This window comes from Siniperca chuatsi, linkage group LG19 (genome assembly GCF_020085105.1).
Source record: "Siniperca chuatsi isolate FFG_IHB_CAS linkage group LG19, ASM2008510v1, whole genome shotgun sequence".
Taxonomy (NCBI): Eukaryota; Metazoa; Chordata; class Actinopteri; order Centrarchiformes; family Sinipercidae; genus Siniperca; species Siniperca chuatsi.
Window position 1 is genome coordinate 18990149 of NC_058060.1, and position 16414 is coordinate 19006562.

Genomic DNA, 16414 nt, shown 5'->3' on the forward strand with positions numbered 1-16414 from the left:
AGAATAGTAATCTGTAATACAGACTTGTAAATCTTTTGATTATTCATGGATATAATATACAAAGCTTCCAGTTCTGCTCAAACTTTCACATGTTGTGGGGTTCAGTTTCGCAGGATTATTGGAGATTTTGGTGTACCAATTGCCATCCTCATCATGGTCCTGGTGGATTACAGTATAAACGACACGTACACACAGGTAAGACTCAAATACCACCACTCATCTTACTCCCAATCTTATGTAAATGTTTGGCCTTTGGCTTCGTGTTTGCATTAATGCCAACGATTCACCACACAGACAATCATGAAATTCTTCCTCTTTGCTGTCATGCTCATTCCTGTCCTCTGTCCAGAAACTGAGTGTTCCTGAAGGTTTCTCTGTAACGAGTCCCAAAAAACGTGGCTGGATCATCAGTCCTCTGGGTACAGATGGTGAATTCCCCATCTGGATGATGTTTGCCTGCTGTTTTCCCGCTCTGCTGGTTTTCATCCTAATCTTCATGGAGACTCAGATCACCACGTGAGTCACATCACGCAGGAATATCATCAGAATTACTCCACACATAAGTTGTGTCCCAAAATGACGTTTTAAGTCAGTTTGTTTTGGTTGATTCTAAAAATCATTCGCCAAATTGAACTAATCTCTAAGTGTACAACCTGAAACTGATATAACAGGATTTTAAAGTTGGATTTATAGTTTTACACATGATAATGTAGCCATTTCCAGATAATTTAATAATAGTAATAAAAATAAACTGTATTAATGCGGCACAATACATACATAAAAAGGCAGCTTTACAAATGAAAAAAGAAAAGGGCAGACAATCCGAATATCAGCTAAAATATTAAAATACTTTTTTTTAAGTGGAAGGAAGTAAAATAATCAATACATTAAAGTAAAAGGAAAATAATGAAACAAAGATGTAGTAATTGCCCAGAATCCAGGATTTTATTACATTCAGTTTTACTAACTTTTCAATATATTTTGACAAATTGTCAGTACATTCAGGTGCCAAAGAACTGAAAACATAAAAAATAATTTCTATAAGTATATGTTCCTATAACAGTCACATCCAAAAGTGGAAGTCTTACAGGCTACACTAGAGCAAAGTAGCACAGATCTGAGCTAAATCAAATTTTTAATTGTGAAGAAACCAATGATGCTTCTGACTGATTTGCCATAATATCCACAGCACCATGTTGAAGCATTAATAAAATATCGTCAAATTATCACCATTGCAAAAATATTGTGGTATTTTCTTTTATCACTGTCACTCTAGACTGCAGTATTTTGTATTTCTAAATTGCATTCAGAATCAGAATCAGAAATACTTTATTGATCCCCAAGGAGAAACTCTTTCGTTACAGCTGCTCACTATCACATCAATGCACACTTGAGAATAGAAGGAATAGAAGTACTAAGCAAATCAAATATAATACACTATAATACAGGTAAGATAAATTAAGTACAAGTGGATATAAAGTATAAAAGCTAAAATAAGTGTAAGTACCAAAGTGGATTTAGAGGTTGATAAGTATGTACGGTATAATACTATGTAATAATATAAGTAATAAGTAACAGTGCAATAATGAGTACTGTCAAGTTAAGTGTAGCTTATTAAGATGATTAAAATGTATACATGTATACAATATTGATGGAAAAGACAGGCGTTAAAGAAGGCATTAATCTAAAAGAGCATGCACGCTCAGTCAGAAGTCACTCTGAATAAATCAAAGCAAAACAAAAAGCACAATTGGCTACGCAGCCGTCTGCTATGAACACATCAGCAAACTCTTGCTGGTCATAGGACTGTAAATGACAAGCTGACTTATCCAAACCCTGTTGTTTACGTCTGTGTTTCTCCTCCAGCCTGATAGTGAGTAAGAAGGAGCGGATGCTGGTGAAAGGTTCTGGTTTTCATCTGGACCTGTTGCTGATCGTGGTGCTGGGCGGCAGCTCTGCTCTGTTCGGCCTGCCATGGATGGCCGCTGCGACCGTTCGCTCAGTGACCCACGTCAACGCCCTTACTGTCATGAGTAAGGCCGTCGCCCCCGGAGACAAGCCTCGTATCCAGGAGGTGAAGGAGCAGAGGGTCACCGGGCTCCTGGTGGCCATCATGGTTGGTGAGTGTCGGACACTGAAATCTCATTGTGTCACCAGCGTCCTGTTTGCATTTCTAACATTTAACGTCCTGTAAAATGGGATATTTAGCATTTAACTTCCAATTTCTTCCTCTCTGCAGGTCTGTCCATTGTGATAGGTGACCTGCTGCGTCAGATCCCCCTGGCGGTGCTGTTTGGTATCTTCCTCTACATGGGTGTGATGTCCCTTAATGGTATCCAGCTAACAGAGCGGATGATGCTACTGCTCATGCCACCAAAGTATCACCCTGACCACACCTATGTACGCAAGGTAAGATGATGATAAAAATCACATAAGCTTTTTAGATCCTTCTTCTAGTCATAGGATGAATTATAAGATATAAAAAGGTTGTAGGTGCTCTTCCCAGCAACAACAAACAACCAAAAATAACTTTCAGGATTTTTAGAAATCTGTTTCTGAGGAATGAAATATATTAAAGTTCTTGCACACCAAAAAAGCTACTTATCAAAAACTCTGATTTGGGGGGAAAAAAAGAATAATTCACATTCAGGAATAACATACATGTAAGTATTAAGGCTGCAACTAATAATTTAAGTATTGGTTCATCTGTTGATTGATTATTTAATGGTTTAGTCGATAAAATGTAGTTAAAAATGTCTATAAATGCCCCTCACAACTTCCAACAGCCCAAAGTAACCAACAGTCCAAAACCCAAAGATATTCAATTTACAGTGATCAAAAATCTAAGAAAAACCTGGGACCAGTGAATGTTTTTGCTTGGTAAGTGACTTAAGTGATCAATGACTAATCGACTAATCGTTTCATCTCTACCAAGTATCTTAAGCAGTCTTTACTATATATATTGTGAACTACAAAATCTCTGAACAATTGTTTCTCCCTAAAATGGCACTACAAGATTTGAAATGGCAACAGCGATGCTTTTATGACAACATTTATCTTCATCATTGATTTTTATCTGGTCTCACACTAGTGCTGGTGAGAGTTTTTATAAATCATCTCTGTTTCCTCCAGGTCCGTACGCTGCGTATGCATCTGTTCACCTGCATCCAGGTGGTGTGTCTGGCAGCCCTGTGGGCTGTTATGTCGACCCAGGCGTCGCTGGCTTTCCCCTTCGTCCTCATCCTCACCATCCCTGTCAAGATGTTCCTGCTGCGCCGCATCTTCACCGTCAGAGAGATTGCATGTGTAAGTTAGCCACCAGAGGGCGCAATATGCTGCTTTATACACCTGCACCACTACCTCAGCTGCAGGAATGTCATAGTAGAACTGTTGTTTGAAATTTTATTAGGCAACAGAAGATTATTATTAAAGGAAATATTCTTTAATTTCTGAATTACCAGCAGAGTTAAAGAAATTCAGTTAAAAATCCTTTACAAAATCTGGAACAGCATAATTGACACTGACTTTGATAACAGTTGTACATTTGCAACAAAGAAGAAGAATCATGTTCTATACTTGTGAATTTACACTGAAATTTTGGAAAGGTTTAGAGGAATATTTAGGTGATATAGATTATAGCATACAGCAAAGGAATAAATTTGGTTTATTGGTTATATTGTAAGGCAAACTCCACATACATTAGTCAAAAGTCAGTTTTTTGTTTGAATTATGTTATTACAAAAGAATATTGAAAGCAGGAACTAGTAAAAAGGTCAAGAGTGTCTGAAGCACATGGGAATAGCGCTGCCACATGAAGTCTCTGTAGCAGTTTATTTTTTCATTTATTTTATTTGGTTACTTATTTATTTTAAAGTAATTTTGTATGTAATTCCCACTTTTTTTCTGTTCACTGTGCACTGGTTTTGACTATAAAAATACAAAAGGGCTAAATTCACCAAAAACATTTAAACTTATTTAAATATTTCCAATGCACCTATCATGATTTTGGCATCAAAGAAAAAGAGCTTATTTCTAAGGCATACTGCAAAATGTTTCTTTAGTAGACTTAACATTAGAAAGATACAGAAAATTGACTAGGAACTACACTTCATCACAAATGGCACCAAGAAACATACTATATTCATGATGCCTCATAGTGAGAGTAATTCTTGTAACAAAATGTTATTATATATGATGTGAAATGAAAAAGTTGCTGACGGTTAATGTTGACGTAATCCCGATGTCTCTTCTCCCTCCTCCAGCTGGATGCAGACGACGCAGAGCCGAAGTTTGTCGAGCGCGAGTGTCATGATGAGTACTCCGAGATGCACATGCCTGTGTAATCCGCAACAAGCCCTCGTATAACCACTTAACTGCTCTTAGTGGACACCAAAATCACTCTACCAACCAATGAGTCCTTCAAACTTGAAACACTCACAATTTGATGCCACATCACTGTGCACCGCTGGCTCTCTTTATTATCACTGAGATATGAACGTACAGTATGTCGGAGGTCTGGTTGGTTGTTATTTTGGTCAAACTTTAACTATTTAAGTAGCTTTTTATCAGATTGTTGGGGGCTCTTCTGCCATTTAACAGCACTTTGTGGCACAAAGAATCAAATCGGTAGCGTGTGTGTTCACTCATAATATACTTTTTTAAAATATATATTTCAGGGGACAAGAGATTCCAAATCAAATGATGCGATCTCGAGCTCAAAATTAAACGCGATTACAGTAGATAGATTTGCAAGACTGATTAATTTTTAGCCCTGAAAGGTTGCTCTGATTCACATTGAATATGTGGAGGATATATGGGATTTATTCTTTTATATTAACATGCTGAGTTATTGCTATTCAAGTCTGACGCTTTTTTCATGTTTTAAGCTCACCAAGCGCCTTATGAAGGAAATAAAAAGGTATACTGAGAGGTTTTTTTCCTCATTCTGTCTTAATTTAGACAGTCGATCACTTTACCCGCCTCCCAAAGCTCGTAGCACTTTTTTTAAGACACCAAATCTAAACAATGACTGTATTTTATGTAATCATTTTATCTCCTTAGCGTCCTATTAATCCTTTAAATATCAGTGTTTCTTTAGTTTGTTTCTTAAATGACTACCTGTGATTGATTTCTTTAGCTTGTCCTACTTTAACCATACATTATTTTAGCAGTTTAGATGATAGTTGGGTTTTTATGTCAAATTCTGTACCTGCAGTGAATTAAGATCACCAGCAGAGGGAGATCTTGCAGGACTGTGATGATGAATTACCAAAAGAACTACATGGAAATGCAATTTCTCGTTACACTAATGCCATGACATCATGTTTAATTTTTTTAGTAGAAAATGAATACAGTGTTAAATAATAAATATACTCTAAATGTCTCCATGCACATGTTTAGGGCACTAATGTACTAATGTAGAGTTTGTTTTGAGGTCTCACTTGATTTATGGGAATCACTGTAATTTATTGGTTTCTTTGTCCAAGTGCCAAATGTCTCATGTAAATAGTTTTATGATCAGAACAATAAGCTGCAGTTTAGTCATCTCACATCTCCTAACATTGTTGTTGTTCCTAAATTAACAGAATTTCATAGTATAACATTCCTTGTTTTATTATTATTTTGCTTTTTTTTTGGCATCAACTAATTGTCTCATGTGAACTTGGTCGACCAAATTTCCACACAAGCTGTGTAGACAATCTCAATATTCATGCATTACTGAGAGGGAAGGCTTTTAAAAATATATATTAATGTATTTTCTTTTGTTTTGTGTCATGTTGTATCAGTGTGACATGGATTGGTTAAAGCTTTGACTGTGTCAAATACCTTAAATTTTCGGTCCTGTTACTCTCAAGTGTGTATTTCAGTCACTACTTTTCCTGTCACTACTCTGAACTGTCCCATCTCAGCCTGACTGTCGTTGTGATCTTGTGCCTGTTTGATGTCACAAAGGTGCACAAAATCTCAAGTGCCTGTGGGACCATGAAGTGATCTGCTACAAGTGTATGTTGTGTTTGTAAGGTCAACACATGTGTTACAATAGTTTGCACTTTGAAGACGCTCATAAATCAAACATCTCTCCATTTTTTATCTGTTGCAATATGAGGCATTATTGCTGTTTTTGAAGATTTATTTGGAGTATGTCACAGAACTTTCTTTTTTTGTAATGTACACACACATTTGGCTGCATCATGGCCATGAACAATGAAGGGGATGTCAATGAGAAGTAGGCAGTGGAGTAGAGTGTCAGTTTTATGTTTGCTTATTGTGCCTGTGGATGAAGTGAAGGCAGTCTGTGTATGCCAAAGTATCTGTCAAAGTCGGGGAAATGCTGACAAGATATGTTGTTGCATTTCAAAAGCAATACAAAGTCCTACAAGCTATTGCTGATGTCCCCTGTACATTAATGGTTGAAATATTGATGACAAATAAAAAGTTATTTTCTATTTATCCTGGCTGTTGTTCTGTCGTGTCTTCCATGTATGTAAGAAAACACATGCACGTAGACAAAACAAAAGCAAATGAAGAAAATGTCTTTACCAATTTGACAACACTTGCACAGCATTTAGAAAACACAACCGAATACAGAAACGTGCTGCAGAGAGCACAATTAGTTACAAAACAAGGGACACTAAAACAGTGATGAACACGCCCTGACTAAATTTCCATTGTGTTCTATGTGATTTGCAGTGTTTCTGTATTTATTTCTGTTTTCTGTATTTGCAGCATTTTTTCTAAATCCCTCGTATGTTGTCAAATTGGTGAGGATGCTTTCTTCATTTTCTTCAGTTTTGTCTATTGGCAAGTGTTTTCTAAGTTGCAGAGCCCTCAGCTCTCAGGGCCACCGTACTAAAATTCTCATGTTAAAATCTGCTGTGAATCAACATGGTCAAATACAGACAGTCAAGGCTTGCACAAGAAGTAATGGGCTGTGTTTCCAGAGAGTTTTCTCCCAGGAGAAAGAGGGCTGGATGTTCTTTCCTGTTCAGGAAAACAACACAGAGTGGGTGGTACGTTGCACTGTCCCCTCTCCCCCATTGTTACAGACAAAGGGAGAAAGATGGCTGCTTTATTGCTGCTGCTGTTCAGCATTGGAGCCTTGTTCTTTTCCTCTAATGCACAGGAGGCTTACAATAAACTCCCTGAAACCTACAGGAAAGGAGTGGATCTGGCCCTGGAGAAACTCAGCTCGCATGATGGAATCCAGCACCATTTTCTCTTCCTCAGAAGTATTACAAAGTCAGACATTGAGGTATTGTACAGTATGTCTGCTTTTCAGAGTCAGTGTTTATCTTTTGTTGTGCTGTGGCTCATGATTGAGTGGTTTCCTGTGATTTACTTTGATTAAAATCCTCAGGAAAAGCTCTAATCATGAAAGAATGTGGTGTTTTTATCAGAGAAAACCCCTTAAGCTAAGAGCTAATCCTCCTCCTTCTCTCTCTCGTCAGTCTGGTTTTGATGTGAGCTACATCTACCACCACTTCTACCTTAAAGCCACCAAGTGTCAAAAGGGAACGGTTGACTCCACAGCGTGTCAGTTCAGAAACGACAGAGTAGGTTTTGTCTGATTTTGAGCACCATTACTGAACTCAGAAATGTTGAATGCGAGGGCGAAAGCCTGTTCTAACTCGTCTGTGCTGTTTTGTTTGTGTGCATTCATGCAGCCGCTGATAGACTGTGCAGTCTGTTACAAAACATTTGGAGGAGAAATTGAACAGGAGCCCAAACCGTATGTTCACTGTGTCCACAAACCGGCCCTTACAGAGGTTAGTCTGTTTACTGGAAGGTCACTTTTACCTTCGTTAATGACTGTGATTTCACCCATAAAAACAAAACCACACTGCACAAATGGAATATAACGTCATAAGATTGTTTCTGACATTTTTCCATTTATCTTCAGGAGATGAAGGCGGGCAGAGTAGAGCACTGCAATACAATGGGTTACAGTAGTGGATCCCTAACTCTTCTGCAATCAACAGGAACAAAGTGAATACTTGGATGATTCATTTACTATCTACTTTTGAAGCTATTTTTTAAACTAAAAGCAGATTACTACATTGTTGTTAATGTTCACACAACCTCATAAGTATTCTCTCTGTAGTACGATAATTTTTGAATACATTTTAGCAAGATTTTAGAGTCTGCAATTTATGCAAATATGTTAGAATGTTGACTTTGTTTAACAAAATAATCAATAAAGTTTAATTTGTTAACAATCAAAAGTTTCAGTTTTTTCAGAGTGTATACACTATTGGTATGGATGGACTACTTTGACCTAATTTGACTAAGGTCAGTATTTGAAAGGATAAGTCTGGCGATATTCTATATTTTTCTTATTGTTAACAAATCCTGTAAAAAGACCAAAACCAACAATGCGTCTCTCAATACTTTGCAACTTCCCTGTGGCAGCCCCAAGCCCATTCATTACCACTGAATATGTAAAACTTTAAAAACAGGTCACACGTGTTATTAACACATGTTAATGTTTTAAAAAGCCAGAGTTATTTCCTATAACAGCTGGGCACTGTAGTTTTTAGCAAACGTTACTCAAACAGTAGTAAATACTACATTTGTTGGGGACTGTTTTCACTGGCGGATTAATACACTCTTGGTGCTCAAGTGAATATGTACCACAGCAGGACAGTGTATGTGGGATTACATGAAAAAATTAACAACAGTGCCAAGGTTCATTGTAATGAAGTAACATGTCAGCCAGTGCAACATTGTGGCTCATTGATGTTTTTAATAGTTTTTGGGCAACAATGAAGATCTATGGCACAGAGTTATCTGGCTTTGATACACTCACAATATTTGTTAGTAGGATCAATTAATTGTTGGTTTTTGGTCTTTTTATTGGATTTGTTCACAGTAAGAAAAATACAGAATATCACCAGACTTAAAAAACCCAGGTTTATTGTTGATTAATTGTTTGGAGCTTTGCACCACTAAAGTACAATATCAACTAAGGTGCGTCCAGCATTATCACCTACTCTTTTGGCCGTGTCCTTTAGAGAGACCCGTCAAACTCTAGTTTCAAGACTGTTTTAATTTATGTGCTCACATGGTGCATATTCCTAAATCAAGTTGTGTTCAAGCAAATTACCTTAAACTAGTAGATATGCAGAAAATCTGGGGCCAGCTGGTACTCCATCATACATATGACCAAAAGTATGTGGACCTGTCCTTTTGTGTGCTTCTGGTCTGGGGCTGGTTTTTTATGGTTTGGGCTAGATGTCTTAGTTCCAATTAATGGAAATCTTGATGCTACAGCATACAGGGATGTTTTAGAAAATAGTGTGCTTCCAAAAAGCCAGGTCCATATAGAAATGGTTTTAACAGTTTGGTGTGGAAGAACTTGACTGGTCTGCACGGAGCCCCAACCTCAACCTCATCATCCAACACCTTTTGGATGAACTGGAATGCTGACTGTGAGCCAGACCTTGTTGCCCAACATCAGTGACTGACCTCATTAATGCTTTTGTGGCTTAATGGTAGCAGATTCCTGCAGCCAGTTTCCAAAATGTTGTGAAAAGCCTCAAACCAGAAGAGAATATAATTCTTGGGACCCTTGTTTATTTTTTCAGACTTTTCTCTAATTTTTGACCTTTTTTGTGGGAAATACTGGATTCTTGTACCTCTTCTGGCATCTAAAAGAGAAGGAAAAATCTGTATTTGGTTGAAATCCTCAAAAGAAGCGTCTCTTTGGGGGCCCTTGTCACATGAGTTGTTAGCAGTTAGTTAGTTAACAGCGAAGAGAGAGATTTCAAGAATTCTTAAATGGTTAAATTATCCAATATATCACAAAAAAAGACAAAAATTTAAATCCAAAAAATTAAAACATTTGTTTAGCAGAACTTTATTTCTTCTTTTCTCTCCCATTAATCATCTCTCAACACCTTTTGGAGGGGGTTCGACCCTTAGGTTGGGATCCACTGGTAAATGACTGAACTGGGGGTTAACAATATAATAATGTCATATATAATAATATATTAGTCACAGGGACATTTTTCTGCAGAACAAATACTTTTACTTTTGATACTGAAAGTGCATTTTGCTGATAATACTTCTAAACTTTTACGTAGGATTGCGAATGCAGGACTTTTACTTGTAGTGGAGTACTGTATTTTTACACTTTAGTATTGATACTTTTACTTAAGTAAAGCATCTGAGCACTTCTTCCACTAATGTCACTGGCTTATATGAATCAACAAGTGTTAAAGTTGTTTGGTTCAGTGGTCATAAGGACTCTGACTGTATGTGACTCATTGTATTGTCAGTTTCATTTGGGAATAAACAGTTTCATTAACCACCCCATCAACTATATTCAAAGAAACCCCCCATTTCCTATAAGTGACCCACTTCCCCGTTAATGCAACAACAAAGGAGCTAATGAAGCCAAAAGAGTTCATTCACCCACTAATCAACGTTGACCTTTATATTTGTTGTGGGGCCAAGGGATTTTCATGGCATGTTGGGCTTGTTTCCAGGACTTTGATCACTATTCTCCATTGTAATAAAGGGATATGAGAGTAATTCCACTTCTGGTATCAGTCTTGTCTGTGGAAAATCTGTGTTTTGTTAAGACAAGCTTAATCGGTGTCCCCTGGGGTGTTATGGGAACTTGGAGATAACAAGTAAACATTCGGTGCAGCTGGCCATTCAGTGCGTGTAGTTCCCCTTGTTCCTCATATAGCCATAATAGGACTTGTTTTGGATGTGAGTATTGATCCCACAGTGGGAGGAGGGTGTTCACCCTGTGAGGCGAGCTGCTCTCCTCACACACACAGAAGAAGATGGCTGCTGGGTTGCTGTTGCTGGTTTGTGCTGGAGCTGTGCTGTTCTCTGCCGGGGCCCAGGATCCTTATGATGAGCTGGCTGATAACTACAAGATAGGAGTGGATCTGGCATTAGAGCAACTCAACTCTCATACCGGGGTGCACCACCATTTCCACTTCCTGAGAAGTCTGGAGAAGTCAGACATTGAGGTAAACTTGGCGTCTGAGTTTATGATTTTATTATCAGTTTTTTATCAATTCTTGGCCAGAAGATTTAAGGTGCATATCTCTGTTTATTACATTGTCTGTGTGAGATCTTTAATATTATGCTTGTTTGGTTCATAATGGCTTTGATCATGAGAAACATATATAGCAGCTTCACTGAACATTAATGGGGAGTGATGACATAGCAGATTTTAAGCAAATGTTTGCCTTAGGAGACTATGCAAATATCTAATTAAAACTAAACAGCCAAATATTGCATTGTAATCTTAATAAGTATGAATAAATGACTGAAGTTCTGCTTCAGATTAATCCTGCTTTCAGTTTCCTTTACTCCTTGGATCTGCATTAAGGGTTCAGCACTCTCACTCTGCCTTCAGGGAGTTCTGGCTCTATACTTGTTTTCACTTCTACTTTGAGTCAAGTTCAGTTTGAATCTTCAAATGTCAACATGTTTTTTAGTAGTGGTTTGGTTTTGCCAAACCCTAATAAGGTGTGTCTTTGCTGGAATTTTAACCTCAGATTCACACCATCCTTCAACCTGATACATTTATCAGTGTGAGCAGCGTTTATTGACTGGTTTCAGTTGTTGGTTTGGAGAAAAGCCACTACTGAAATATGAGACAGTTGCAAATCAGCCAAATGTTTTTACTCCTCAGTTCCCACCAAGATTATATTATCAGTTATTGAGCAATTAAGACAAATATGAGCTTATATCCGAAGCAGAAACTATTACTTTCAAGAATGTAAACCAGGCTTCACTACAGACAAGATAAACTCTTATGGAAAGAAACATTCTGCTGGTTTATGACACTGTGCATATGGTTTACTGCTGCAACATTATATGGTATTTAAAGTATATTTTGATGCTAATACTTTTGAACCAAACCTTAACAACAGCGTTGTTTGTCACATCACAAAACATTTATTTTTCAATACTGACAGTTTTGGAAGAAAAATAATGTCGTCCTGCTGATGATGGCATCAGATCAGAAAATGCTTCTATGTGCCATTCTAGAGACACATGGACAAATGACAAATGACACATTTTGTTGTTTCATTTGGAGGACTTGTTGGACTTTTCATGTAGCGCCACCAACAGGTCAAAACCTCAGTTTTTCCAGCACACTTTTTCATTGTCCAGAGAAAGTTACCTGGAAAAACCTCTGTAATGTGGTACATACTATAGGGAAATAAGGATACGCTCTGCATAAATTTCAGTTTTTATTAAATTCTGTTTCATATGATACAATGCAGGAAGTCAATATTGCAAGTTAGATGATTTATAACATCCATGATTTATAATCATAAACTAACAGGAAAACCCATTCTGGGCTTAATTACTACACAGAACATGTTTCTTCCCCTCCGAAAGCTGTTTAAGCTGTAATTTTAAGACAGAAAAACTTCCACAATTATATCTGTGGTGTAAATAATATTATATATGTATGTATATGTATATGTATAATAATATTTGACATCAGGGCACCGAGGCTCTGGAACAACATGCCCGAAGAAATTAGGTTGTCGGAGTCAGTGTCTTCGTTTAAGTCTCGTCTCAAAACGCATTTTTATCTGAAAGCATATCCTGATTTTACCTGAACTGGTTGTTTATTTTACTGTTTATTTTATTGCTTTTGTGTATTTTATGTGTTTTATTTCTTTATATTTCGTCATTCACTGTGGTATTTTATTTCTCTTGTTGTGAAGCACTTTGTACTTTGTTTTGATAAGTGCTCTATAAATAAAGTTTTATTATTATTATTATTACCTAGAAAAACCTCTGTAATTTGGTACATACTATAGGGAAATTAGGATACGCTCTGCATAAATTTCAGTTTTTATTAAATTCTGTGTTTCATATGATACAATGCAGGAAGTCAATATTGCAAGTTAGATGATTTATAACATCCATGATATACAATCATAAACTAACAGGAAAACCCATTCTGGGCTTAATTACTACACAGAACATTCACTTCCAGCCTGTGGAGGTCAGACAAAAACATGTTTTTTCCCCTCTGAAAGCTGTTTAAGCTGTAATTTTAAGACAGAAAAACTTCCACAATTATATCTGTGGTGTAAATAAATCAGCCAGCGGATTCGTCTATATGAAGAAAATGGGTGCTCTTCTCTGTTTCACCCCCTTTTTATGTTTTAGCCTGATACGACTGAAGTACATTTACTTTAAAATCTTTCCTGGTGCAGCTTTATTCAATTTGCAATCAAACATGATTTTGCTTCAACATAATTATAACAAATTAATCTGTGCTGACTAACTAGAAAGGAGGTTCCCAGACTTTGCTACTTTGTAGGTCATATTAAAATGACCCTCTGCTCTCTTGCAGTCTGGATTTGGTGTGAAATACCTCTACCACCACTTTTACCTGAAGCCCACCACATGTCCCAAAGGAACAACTGAATCAAACACTCAGAGATGCCCCTTCAGGAATGACAGAGTGAGTATATTTCAAAAGGAGAAGCATTCATTTCAAATCTATGTAAAGTTGTCAAAACATCAACAGCATCCTCATGTTTTTTTTTATTACTTTACAGCCACTGATGGACTGTGTAGTGTGCTACAAAACAGCAGATGACCGCATAGAATCGAGCCCCAAGCCGTATGTTCACTGTATTCAGAAACCAAGACTCACAAAGGTATTCTTGTTTAAGTCCTGTCTTGTTATCGCCTATCTGTGTGGTGAGAAAGTTTCTGCACAAAACACTGGAGCTTTTCAGCTTTTAGCCTTTTGGGATATATACCTTAAAGCCCCCTATGAGTAGTTTTTTATGTGACTGTGAAATCTTTCAAATTGTTCTGATGACATACACATCATACAACTCCAGTACACCATGCTTTATTCTCTCACCAAATGTTTGTGGCTCTCTTGCCTTCATCATGAGGTTGTTTCCAGTTTCCTGTACGCTTTCAAAATAATTTTTCAAACTTTTTTTTTTTAAGTCAGTATACTCAAATCAATTGCACCTGTTAATATGCATAGATTACCCTAAATCATTTCAAAATCAGTCTGCAGTTGACCTCAAAGATTTTTGGGAGTACTACTGCATATGTGAAAAAAGTTATATAAAGTCTTTTGGCTCCAGAGGAAGCTTTGTGAAGTATGATTAATTGTTTCAAATGATGTCACTTGAGTCAGCGTCGGTTGAAGTTTTGAAAATGAAATAAATCTGTGGAGTTAGAAAGAAGTGAGCTTACCAGACCTCTGCTGCTCGCTCCTCATCTCTGCTTCAGGCCAGCAGGTGGCTTGAGGCTACATTAGTCGCTACTAACATAACACTCCCGAATCTCTGACTGAACTGTCAGCGATCAGGTTGCATTGTGGGTAACGTAGGCGCCAGATTTTGACAAGGAAGAAGAATGTGTGGACTAAAAGACACAATATCTCCGGTTCTGCTGCATCAATTTTGATCCTTTTTTAAAAACCCAGTCATGAGCCCGACAATGTTAGAAGTAGAAGTGCAATGCTAAATCAGTGGAGTACTCTTTTAACACATCCATTCCTTTATTTAATTTCAAGTTGTTCTAAAAAAATCTGTCCTTTGAGAACAAATATAATCCAGTGGAGTATTTTTTCCTGATTTAGCCCCTTTGGGTTTAAAGTTCCCAATTTAGAAATCCAAAACTTCTCTAAATCTCCTCGTCTCTTTGACAAACATCATTTCTGAATTCTTACATTTTTAAGGAAAGAGTCTGGATTATTTATTTCCACTAAATGTACTGCAGCTGGATAAATCTTTATTTATCTGATTATTTTTTACATTTTATGGTACATTTCTGTTCTGATGTACTTTATGTTTTTCTACCATATCCTTTTCCACATGGACATGTTAACAAATAATTGACACCCTTTAAGTTACATGAAATCACTCACTTGGAAAACCGAAACAACCTCGGACACCACCCTGATGAAGGCAAAACAGCAGTTTGGTGAGGTGAATACATCCTGGTCTGCTGGAGATGAGTTATGCGACATGTTTTAATTTTGATGGACTTGCATTGAAGCTCACACTGGTCTGCACCTTGCTGTGTGTGTGTGTTCTTGAAGTTAGAAATTGTGGGGAAACAAATAGACAACCTTGCAGTCTATGTGTTGCGTTCTACACACAAATGAGGCCTGAACAGACATCTTAATGTGTTTCCTCTTTTGTTTCAGGAAATGACGACTACCAGGATGGAGCACTGCAAAAAAATGAGTTACAACAGTGGAGCTCCTACACTGTTGGCTGTGTCTACTGGCAAAAATTAAATAAAGAAAATACAAAATAAAAATGTAGAGCAAAAATAACATGCAGCCAAATAATCTGTAGTTAACCTGTTGCATGCTTAGTTCAATATAGTGAGGTAACTTTGACATGCCAACTCTCATTTTCATTTCCTGAAGATTTCTCATCCAGGTGTCACTTTTTATATAAAAATACAAAAACAGCAAATCTCCTAATTCAAAGTGTCTGTTATGTTTGCTTATGATAATGCTGTGATCAAATGCTGGTGATTTAACCACACTCCTCTCTGCTGTGAGAAATGGGTTCCTTCTTTGCTCATACTTCAAAGTCCCTGTATTCCAGATGTAACATTGTGTAATAAAAAAAGATAAAAAATCACCAACTGTCATACTGTACAGTGGAAAGGGAAAGCTGAGATGTAACTTGTTTTTATCTCTGTGTGTGTAGACTTATTAGAGATCCAGATTTGTTATAGACTGAATTCTTTGTCATACATATCCACACCCTACAATCACACTTACTCTCATTTAATAGCCTGCTCGGCTTCTGCATGGGATACATTGTGACATGAAAAAACAATAATACAACCTAGACAAAATACTCCTCAACATCACACAAACACAGAAGACATGAAATTGGTTAAGATTGCAGTTATAACTGCAACTATAATAATATCATGACAGACATCCACTTCCATTCAATGTATCTCTGAGTATTTGACAGTTGGACACAGGAAATGACAGCCTGTGAGTCACTTTCCACGACAAAGCCAGCTGTGTCAACCTGTGGCTCCTTTATAACATTATGGTATCTGAACAAACAACAGACCAAATACAGGCCAGAGAGATTTTCATTACATTTCTGTACCTTATTTGGGATGGCATCCAACTGAATCTTCACTTAAACTTTGACAAACTATAAATCACTTGGAAGCACAAAGTTTCATGATTTTATCCACCGTTTAACGATTTTATATACCATTTAACATCCCCGTATCACTGTGACAAGTTGCTTAGAGTGCGTGCTGTACATAACAGTTAAATGTAAAAATGTAAAAAGGTGAGAAATGTAGAAATGTAATATTTACCATGTTTGGGCCTCTGTTCATTTACTTCAGTGTCACTATAACTACATGTAAGCAGTGGTGGAAGAAGTCAGTAGCAATACCACAA

At 37.1% G+C, this 16414-nt stretch overlaps 3 protein-coding genes across 13 annotated transcripts in view; all 3 read left to right on the forward strand.

Annotated features, from left to right (window-relative positions):
- slc4a2b (solute carrier family 4 member 2b) overlaps positions 1-6450 on the forward strand; it is a 45966-nt gene extending 39516 nt beyond the window's left edge. For all 11 annotated transcript variants that reach the window (XM_044175869.1, XM_044175876.1, XM_044175873.1 and 8 more), the window contains 6 exons: positions 106-195; positions 350-516; positions 1867-2120; positions 2240-2409; positions 3133-3306; positions 4263-6450. In XM_044175869.1, coding sequence (XP_044031804.1) covers positions 106-195; positions 350-516; positions 1867-2120; positions 2240-2409; positions 3133-3306; positions 4263-4343 — 936 coding nt within the window. In that variant the 3' untranslated portion in view covers positions 4344-6450. The remainder of the gene's footprint in view (positions 1-105; positions 196-349; positions 517-1866; positions 2121-2239; positions 2410-3132; positions 3307-4262) is intronic.
- A 487-nt stretch (positions 6451-6937) lies between these two features.
- Positions 6938-8222, forward strand: LOC122867082 (the record flags this gene model as incomplete). Its single annotated transcript, XM_044177450.1, has 4 exons — positions 6938-7252; positions 7449-7553; positions 7665-7766; positions 7901-8222. Coding segments are annotated over 4 exons (612 nt in total), but the record flags the coding sequence as incomplete, so codon positions are not given.
- A 2447-nt stretch (positions 8223-10669) lies between these two features.
- LOC122866350 lies at positions 10670-15620 on the forward strand. The gene is made up of 4 exons (XM_044175891.1): positions 10670-10985; positions 13346-13456; positions 13554-13655; positions 15173-15620. Exons 1-4 carry the CDS (start codon positions 10794-10796, stop codon positions 15263-15265), a joined length of 498 nt encoding a protein of 165 aa, XP_044031826.1. The 5' UTR covers positions 10670-10793; the 3' UTR covers positions 15266-15620.
- Positions 15621-16414: the final 794 nt, after the last annotated feature.

Coding starts and splice junctions, on each gene's coding strand:
- LOC122866350 (XM_044175891.1), top strand. CDS start 10,794: ATGGCTGCTGGGTTGCTGTTGCTGGTTTGTGCTGGAGCTGTGCTGTTC. Junction 13,457..13,553: donor GCCCCTTCAGGAATGACAGA/GTGAGTATATTT, acceptor ATTACTTTACAG/CCACTGATGGACTGTGTAGT. Junction 13,656..15,172: donor AGAAACCAAGACTCACAAAG/GTATTCTTGTTT, acceptor CTTTTGTTTCAG/GAAATGACGACTACCAGGAT.